The 10,320-nt window shown below is 35.8% G+C and overlaps 1 protein-coding gene across 1 annotated transcript in view; it reads right to left on the minus strand.

Moving 5' to 3' along the window:
* The window catches only part of MALRD1 (MAM and LDL receptor class A domain containing 1), a 608,926-nt gene extending 600,617 nt beyond the window's left edge, over positions 1-8,309 (minus strand). Inside the window, exons 1-2 of the mRNA XM_057542012.1 lie at positions 8,295-8,309; positions 7,320-7,533 (exon numbers count right to left, since the gene is read on the minus strand). Coding sequence (XP_057397995.1) covers positions 7,320-7,533; positions 8,295-8,309 — 229 coding nt within the window. The remainder of the gene's footprint in view (positions 1-7,319; positions 7,534-8,294) is intronic.
* Positions 8,310-10,320: the final 2,011 nt, after the last annotated feature.

Here is a 10,320-nt window from a genome sequence, read left to right on the forward strand (position 1 = left end):
TGAGTAAATTTTGGATATGCTGTAAGGTAGGGGTCCAAGTTTAATCTTTTTGCATATAGATATCCAGTTTTTACCACACTGTTGAAAAGACTATTCTTTCCCCATTGAATGGTCTTGGCACCCTTGTCAAAAATCATCTGACCATCTATGAGACAGCTAATTTCTAGGCTCTCTATTGTATTTCATTGGCCTATGTGTCTGTCTTTATGCCAATTCCATACTCTTAATTACTGTAGCTTTGTAGTAAGTTTTGAAATCATTAAGTGTGAGGGCTATACGGTGGTTCTTTTTCAAGACTGTTTTGGATATTTAGGGTCCCTTGGGATTCCATATGCATTCTAGGATGAATTTTACTATTTCTGCAAAAAATATTCCTGGGATTTTGAGAGGGATTACTTTGAATCTATAGATCACTTTGGGTACTACTGACATCTAAACAATATTAATTCTTCCAATCCATGAACATGAGGTGCCTTTCCATTTATTTGTGTCTTCTTTAATTTCTTCCAGCAACAATTTTTTGTTTTCATAACCTTGGTTATGTTTATTCCTAAGTATTTTATATTGTTTGAGGCTATTATGAATGGAATTTTTTTTCTTTATTTCCTTTTTAGATTGTTCATTGTTAGTGCACAGAAATGCAACTGATTTTTGTGTGTTGATTTTGAATCCTGCAACTTTGCTTAATTTGTTTCTTTGTTCTGATATTCTTTTCATAGACTTTTTAGAGTTTTCTACATTTAGGATCACATTTTCTGTGAACAGAGATAATTTTACTTGTTCATTTCCAATCTGAATTGCTTTTATTTCTTTTTCTTATCTAATTGCTCTGGCTTGGACTTCCAGTTCTATGTTGACAGAAGTGATGAAAGAGGGCATCTTGTTTTGTTCCAGATCTTAAAGTAAAAACTTTCAGTCTGGGCTTCCCTGGTGGCGCGGTGGTTGAGAATCTGTCTGCCAATGCAGGGGACACGGGTTCGAGCCCTGGTCTGGGAAGATCCCACATGCCGCGGAGCAACTAGGCCCGTGAGCCACAACGACTGAGCCTGCGCGTCTGGAGCCTGTGCTCCACAACAAGAGAGGCCGTGATAGTGAGAGGCCCGCGCACCGCGATGAAGAGTGGCCCCCACTTGCCGCAACTGGGGAAAGCCCTCGCACAGAAACGAAGACCCAACACAGCCATAAATAAATAAATAAATAAATAAAATTTAAAAAAAAACAAAAAACAAAAAACTTTCAGTCTGTCACCGTTGAGTATGACATTAGCTGTGGGTTTTTCATATACAGCCATTTGTGTGTTAAGGTAATTTCCTTCTATTCCAAGATTGTTAAGTGCTTTTATCTCTTTCCCTTATTGAGGAAAGCTATTTATTACATAGTCACAAAATTTTACATACATTTTACTGTTTAGAAAATGATTTCCTTCATGTAGATAGCATATAAAAACATTTGTACAAAGAATTATCTCCCTTACTCTCATTTAATGTAAAAATCAATGGCCAGTGCCTGCAAAGGATGAAATAAATCCAAAATAGTCCAATTAAATGAAAGTAAAATTTATTCTCAAAAGTAGATTTCCATGAAAAAGTGCTATTATTTGGCCTGGCAATTTGAAACCATTAATTAATTTTTATCAGGCAAATGTTTATCTTTCACAGTGAACTAATTTTATTAGTTTCATTGAGACAAAAACAGGAAAAACTGTAAATCAGAAAGGTATGTGATAGCAAATGGAATTAGAACTTCCATAGCTCACACCAGAAGTATCTAATATTACTTAAGCTGGAATCTTGTCATATAGTTGCCTTTAATCTCAAGCCATTGAGCACATCTTTGGCAAGAATTTGACATAGATACCATCAGTGTCACATGAGAAAAAGATTTCCAAACCATATTTTAACTTTAACACTGTTTCAAGATTAGTAAATTTCAAAGGAGTCCTCCAAGTGTTTGTAATTGTCTGGTGATTTCTGCAGAAATACTGACAATGTGTGGCATTCACTCCAGCCTGCAGCAGTACTCACGTGAGTAATATAAAAGTTGCATAGCTGTTTGCATACAATTCTCTATTCCAGAGTAGCAGCTTGGCCAAAAGATCTTATGACTTTTCACTAGTTTCTATAATGGTGAATACAGGGCCTTAGGAAAGTTATCTCTCTTGCATAGAGAAAACTTCCATCAAGTAAACTAATTCAGGAACAAATGAACTGTCATTTTTTTCCCCCTAAATAGGTTTTCAATTTCTCTCAAAATAAGTATTCTTCCAAATCCAATCAAGCATTTTAAGACTTATTCACTGGAAAGTCACAATTATTTCTGGGTAGTAGAGAACATTATATTCTATTCTTGCTTCTTTGATGGAAACGTATTTAAAAGCTGTGATTCAAGGTCCTTGCCTCCATTAAATTGATAACTTTGACAACAGAATGCAAGCCTTCTCCCAGGATTCCTAGTTAAATCTTTAGTGGCAACACTTACACATAGAAATGATAATCATTGACACACAAAAAAGGTATATGGGATGACAAACATGGCAGGAATTCTATCTATACAGATTGACTTCAGCAGGCATTTTGCTTGTGGAGGAAACAGTTCACCATCTGATGTCACTAGGTGTCTTTGAGATTTTCAAAGAGAGCTCACAAACTGAACATCCTTCTTGGATTATGTCAATTTGCACACTTGAGCCACAAAACAAGAACAGACCACACTGCAAGACTGAGTAGTTCTAGCCAATTCCAGGATGAAAGAAATAGTGCAGATGAGAAATTCAGCCAGTCGGTAAACCAGTAATCAGTCACTCTAATATTTATTGACTCTATGTGTGACTCAGTCTTCTAGGAAATGGGGAAAACTAGGTAAATTTCCTGCCCTAAAAGAGCTAACATTTTGATTTTTCATGACCTCCCTGAAAATATTAAAGAAACTGTTGGCAGCTCTGGAAGGATGGCATCATTTCATAAAAGCATGACTCCACCAAGTTTGCCTGAATTGTTATATGGCTTCTTTTGTTGAAACCATGATAGAAACCCTGTAGGATGGGTCAAGACAAAATTCAAGTTTTAGCTTCTCCTTTGTGAGAAAGAGTCACCATCCAGCCAATTTTCAGAATGCTCTGAGAGTGCCTGATACACTATTATAAACCCACTAATGAAAGTTATTCATTTTCTTATATTTTTCTTATCCCCTTTTCCAGCTATTCTCATTTTTCTAGCTGAACTTGCAAGTCATTTTATTAGAGTTAAAACTTATCCTGGTTATATTTTGTATTAGAATTTAATTAACATGTAGACTGATTTCACTAAATTGTATATATTTACACCATTGAAGCATACCATAAAGAACAGTCTTGTCATGAATCTTTCTTCCAGATATCTGTAATTATTTTTCTAATTTTCTTCAACTAGTCTCCCCATATTTATTATTAGATTTCTTACACTTATAATTCTGTTGTGCTATGGATTGAATGTTTATATCCCTCCAAAATTCATATGTTTAAGCCTCAATCCCCAATGTGATGGTATTGGGAGGTGATTGGGTCATGAGGATGGAGCCCATGAAATAGGATCAGTGCCCTTATAAAAGAGGAGGAGAGACCAGAGCTCTCTCTCCCTCTCCCCACGATGTGAGGACACAGTAAGAAAATAGTTGTCTGCAAACCAGGAGGAAAGCCCTCATCAGACACCAAATATGCCAGCACCAGGATCTTGGATTTCCCAGCCTCCAGAACCATGAGAATTAAATGTTTGCTGTTTAAGCCACCCAGTTTACAGAATTTGTTATAATAGCCCAAATTGAGACATTTTGCTATGATGAACAGGATTTTTAGTTGATTAACAAAAAAAAATACGGCTTCCCTGGTGGCGAAGTGGTTGAGAATCTGCCTGCCAATGCAGGGGACACGGGTTCAAGTCCTGGTCTGGGAAGATCCCACATGCCGCGGAGCAACTAGGCCCGTGAGCCACAATTTACTGAGCCTGTGCGTCTGGAGCCTGTGCTCCGCAACAAGGGAGGCCGCGATAGTGAGAGGCCCGCGCACCGCGATGAAGAGTGGCCCCCACTTGCCGCAACTAGAGAAAGCCCTCGCACAGAAACGAAGACCCAACACAACCATAAATAAATAAATAAATAAATAAACAAACCCAAAAGTTAAAAAAAAAAACTAGCACTGCACATATTTCTAAAAAAAAAAAAAAAAAAAAAATGCTTAAAACATTTTGCATCCAATGTAGTGGTAAGATAAATATTGCTCATGAAATCTCACATTTCACTCTATTAATGCTTACCTTCAAGTATTTCAATGAACTTCTACAACTACTTTTAAAAGTAGTTGACATTTATGTCATCCTACTGAATAAACAATATACTTACTATCATCTGATTAAACACTATCACCTCTCAGATTTTCAGAATGAACCTCTAATTTAATCTTCACACATTTCACATCCAAATTTAGATTTATATGAAGATCTTTTGAAAAAATTATTATTCCTAAATCCAAAAAAGTTTGCAAAAGAAGTTAGGTAATACTTCAAAACTTTATATTTCATCAAATCAAAGTATTAAAAATAGACCAAATGGAAATGTTCTTAAGCAAGACATGTAGGTAGGGGAGAAATTATTTAACTGAATATATTTTCCCATTTTGAGTCACAGTAAATTTAGCTCTAAAAGTAAATGTATGGAACAGTTAATGTTAATACTAACTTCAGGTATGCTAAAGTAATTACTTAATTACTGGAGTAATTTCTGAGAAAATATTGGAGTATTTTCTGGTAATATTCCAGTGGTAGAAACCCATTGCAGGGGATATATCTCAACACTGTATCAATAGTACAAATTATAGTCTTATGGTTGACTTGTATCTGAACAGCAACATAAGTAATATTACTGTTTTATTGTTGAGTAAAACTAAAACAGAGTAAAGCCTTTATACATCAAATAATTCTGAGCAATTATTAGAAGAGAAACTAGATTATTGCTGTGCTTAATAGAACGAGGAAGACCAGGCAATGGGGTTCTGTGTAGAAGCAGACATTGCAACACTAGAAACATAATTTTTTAAAAATACCCAGATCAATACCACAACATGTACTTCCCTGGCTCAGGATATTAATAAATTCTAATAAAGAGAGATTCTTGTCAACATTAGAACCAATAGTTGTTACACCTAAAAATTATTTTTCTTGCTCACGATTTATTGTGTTCAATATTGTGTATAAATAGAATTTATTTCATTGTGAAGATTTAGTCTTTTTTAATCTAATATCTTAAAAAAAATACTGAGTTAAAATAATAGGTTCAAGTATTCTGAAAAACAGGTCCATCATGTAAAATAAAAAAATTTTCAAAAACACTATTAATAGAATCAGTTGCATCTGAAATTCAACTTCAACTATGCCAATTTCATTTAGAAAAGTCCACATATTAATCTATTTCTTTAAAGCTCACACCATTTGGACTTTAAAGAGGGTCACAGATTAATTTTTTCCCAAAATGTGACTACTGAAACATCATTATAAAGTCAGCTTCAGTTAAAAGAAAAAATCTTCTCTATAAGTTTAGCATCACAAATTTTCAAGAGAAAAATTGCTTGGCCATCATTATTCCTCCACAATATTTTCCCCCTAGTGTGGTGTACAAAAGAAACTCATGCTTTAAAGCGATTCTCAATTTTATCTACAGGTTATCCCATTTTAAATAAAATACCAAAGTGGAAACTTCTCAGAAATGAAAATGAAAAGCGAAAAAGCCAAAAGGTGACCTCCCAGTGTAACATTTAAAATGAAATTTGTTTATTCGACAAATCTGTTCCTTCACTCTCCTCTAAGGCTGGGGTTATTGTATCTTTCATGCAGCTGAGACCTTTCCCACTCAGCGGCTTTTCCCTTCTTTCGCATTAACCTTTTCCCTGAAGCAGCACTACGCATGTTATCACAGCAACCATGCTAAAGGAAGCTTCAGAGGGATTAACAATGGAAGGGACTTTGCATTTCTTGTCAAACCAACAGAATGGTTTGTCTTAGCTGCTCACCAAAGAACAGCAAGGGCTTTGCCCAGACAGGCCAGAGAAAGGGCAGCACATCCACATGTAGCGTCTCTGGGGAAATGGGACAAATATAAAATGAATCCCCATCTTAGGAATTGTTAAACACAAAGTGCAATCAAACAGCACGATCACAATCCCCAAACTATGGGCGAAAAATCCTCCACCTGTTTCCTTCTAAAGAGAAGAAATTATTCAGTAATCACTCCTCTTGCTTTAAAGTAATAACACCTGAATATTTGAATAGAATTCCAACAATAGTAAAATCAAACATGTAGAACCTTATGTAGGAGAAGAAAATGAAGAATTCTGTAAACACTAATTAATATAGTATCTGAATAAAAAGTAGAAAATACGTTTGAGCATATTGCTCTAAAATACTAGACTTAGTGCCTCCAAATAATTGAGTCAATAGTTACTGAAAATCAACATGAATGAACCTATTTAATTGTATGATAATGTTTTTTATGAAAGGTGACTGTAGGAAGGACACTAGTTCCATTGATGAAATGCAGTCTTCTTTCAGGATGTGATATTGCAAATAGAAACTACAGAAACATGCATGTCTCCTACCCGTATCTTCCCTTGGTGAACTTTTTATTAATGTTATACCTGGAGTATTTGCCTGCCAGTGAGATCAGTTTATCTCACTTTATGACCTCCTAATAAACTGGAGGTTCAAGATCACACAATTAGTAGATGGTTTACCCAGGATCCAAGTCTAGGCCCTGCACTCTCTGAGGCTTGCACTCTTTCCTCTGCCTTAGAATCAAAGGATGTAAGTCAGAGTTATGCTCTGTGTATGAGAGGTACCAACTCACTTGGTGGTAGTGTCCTATAAGCAAAAATAAAATCTTCTCACCCAACTTAAAATTCATTTCAAATATTCCCATACTGAACTCAAACTTAAGCTCAAAATTTCCATCACAGCATTTTAAAACTGCAGTCACAAGCTTCTTTCAAATCCTGTTTCACTGATATACCATTAAAAGCTACCTTTCTACATTTCACTCCTTCTTTATAATCGGTAAAAACTGATTCAAAATACATCCCATTTAGTTAGAATCTTAGCAATTTGATACCATTTAATTAGAGTTATTTTTATTTGTGGATCTGTCTCTTTCTTAAAAAGAGTATTTTAGTTTCTAACTGACTCTAAAGGCATATAAATGGGATCCGTGCAGGGCCAGGTGTCTTAGCCTCCCCAGGCAGCTCAGCAGCCTCTGGACGAAAGGTGAACAGGACTTGGAGGAAGGAGAGGAAGGGAACTTACATTGCTGTTCATCGCTCATGTCGCCACACTGATCTGTGAAGTCACACACATTGTCAGGAGGCAAGGAGACCCCATTGTCACACTGAAAGGCTTCCATTCCTTGCTGAACCAGTACAGAGGTGAAAATGCAGGAAATCCAAAGGATACCAAAAGCTTCATTCTTTGGGAAAGCTAACATTCTGGCCAGGCAGAGGAGCAGTGCTTGATACGTCTTCTGAGATCAGGCCGTTGTAATGGGTGGGTTCATAATTAAAAACATTCTTTCTCTTTTCTCTATTTTTTGATTTCCAGATTTGCCTCTTATGACTGAAACTGCTGGTAACGATCCGCAACTCTTGACAAATGAGTCCAAGGCAGTTCATTTACTCTTTCAGGGGAGTGTCTTTAGAAAATATTTAACTTGAACAATTGCACATTTCTCTATCTAGCTAAGCATAGATGTTTATTGCCCTATGTATACCATGTTTAAACAATTTAAGCCCTTATGAGAAATTTTTCTTTCAGGAGATAGCATTAACAACTAAAGGGCAGGCACATAAATGGGAGGAAAATTACAATAAAGTTATAAGTAACATAAAAATGTTCTATATTAATTCCTATGCTTAATCATGTTCATGTAATTTAGAACATTATTATCACTAAAACTTATACAAATACTTCAGGCCCAATTATTAGAATTGTTTCATGAGAATGAAATGCTTGTCCTCTATCACTGAATGGAAACTTTGCATTGCTTGCTTAGATAAACTGAAAACCACAGGATTTTAAAAACTGAAGGGACATCGGGGATCATTATTTTCCAAATCACATTACTTGGACCCAAGAAAGTTAAGGGATACTTATGAGGAAATACAGTAATTTGGTATTAGAAACTGGAATTCAAATATCCTGCTACCGAGTGCAGTGTTTCTTCCTCTGCAGTACACGGATTTTCATGTCAATTCATCTTCATATGCTTTTACAAGTGAAACATACAATATCAGGATCCATATTCAGAATGAACAATAAAGTTCAGAACACCTGAACTTTATATTATAAATAATAAAATTTTATGAAGGTGAATAATTATAGAAATTATATGGAGTTAAATATTCAAAATATTCCTTTATACTTGATTTCTTAAAGGCATCTTGAAGTTCTATTCAACTATCTTCTTTTAATTTCTGCAATATAACTGCAAGAGATGGAGACACCAAGACTATAAGAAGCGACTGGAGAATGCAGGTGGAAAGAACCATAGATCAGGGACAGAAAACGCTTCTGTGCTTTTAAAGAAGATACAAAGAAAGCAGATTTTCCAAATATTCTAAGAAAAAAGACTCAGTGAAAACAATGTTCTAAGGTATGAGCATTCAGGATTCTAGGAGGAAAATCCATAATTTGACCTATTATAATTGACCACTCCACATAATTTAGCATTTCATTGCTCTGTGCTCCGTTCCAATTTCAGAAATATTTATTCTCCTTACCTCTCTGCTTTGTAAGTGAATTCTAAGAAACACATTGCCTACTTCTCTCTCTTTTTGTATCTCTTAAATGTTGACTATCCTTATAGTTCCACATTAGTCCTCCTCTCTGCTAAGATTATACTTTTTTCTAGGCTTTCTCTTCATGCTCATAATTTCAAGTAATATCTGTACATTGTTGTCTCCCAAATCTATATCTGAAGTCCTGATATGACATGTTACTCAAACCAATATCTTAAGTGTTCTTCCGGAACACACACACACACACACACACACACACAAAACACATAGCCTAATTGACTTGCCTACTTGAATCAAAAACTAATTTCATCTTCCTTACCTCCACCCAACCAACCAGTCTGTCTTTACCCCCCTATTCTATATTTCAGTGAATGGTGCCTTCATCTGTCCATCTTGCCAAGCCAAGAACTTATATGTTGGTCCTGGACTACCCTTACCCGTTCTACCCATCAATCATCAAGTCTCACGCATTCTATATATGTCAAGACTCCATCAATTCTCATCTCAGCAATACCCTGAACCAGATGTTTCCGTTACCCAAAACTCATTTCCCATTCTTCAGGCAGAGTGATCATTCTGAAGCATAAGGCCACTCCTACATATTTCCGGAAGTGCCATATTTCCTAGCACGACTTGCAAACACAGCTTATCTTCTGCAGTTCACTGCTGATTACATCTTCCTCTGTGCTCTCAATCACGATCTTACTCAGTTATTACACTAGCAGTTTTCTGAACATGCCACCTCTAGACTCCAGATCTGAGATCCCTTTCCCACACCAAGCACCAGGTGAATACTAATTATTCTTTACTTTCTAGCTTCAAGGACTACTTCTAAAGTATCCTGGCTTATTTTCTCAGGCTGAGTTAAATTTCATTCTTGGGTTCTCTCACAGCCTTCTGTTCTCACTGATCTTAGCACTTCTGGGACTGGTGTGGTCATCACATGCTTACTTCAGTGATTCCTCCATTAGTCTGTAAGATTGGAGCTGGATTGTGACTTTCTCACTATTGTATCCCCAGTTACTAGCAAAGTTCCTGGCAGATAGATGTTGCTCAATAAGTAATTCCTTATTGAATGTAATTTATGAGGGCTTACCATCATTTCAATTTTTGCTAGGCACATGTAAATAAATGCAAGACGTGAAATTTTTAAATGCCATTACATAAAAGATATATAATTCTTATAGGCAAGGACAAGAGAACGGGCCCAAATTTGCTGTCTCACTGCAATAAAAGAAGAGGTATTTATCCAAAAAGAAAAAATAAGATATACATTTCTTGTGTTCAATGTGGCTTTTCTATTTCCAAATCTCATGCTATTTTTAAAGGTCCTTTAGATTTTGAAATTGCAATTTGTGTTTCATTGGCAATGCACTACACCATCCCCCTACACTAAATAGGAATGCATCATGTCAAAGCTCATTCCAGGTTTTCCTTTTTAAGGAAGGAAGGAAGGAAGAGAAGGGAGAGAGTAAAAATGAGAAAAAGTTATAAAGAAGAAGGAAGAGAAAGAT

Source organism: Balaenoptera acutorostrata, chromosome 3 (genome assembly GCF_949987535.1).
Source record: "Balaenoptera acutorostrata chromosome 3, mBalAcu1.1, whole genome shotgun sequence".
NCBI classification, from domain to species: Eukaryota; Metazoa; Chordata; class Mammalia; order Artiodactyla; family Balaenopteridae; genus Balaenoptera; species Balaenoptera acutorostrata.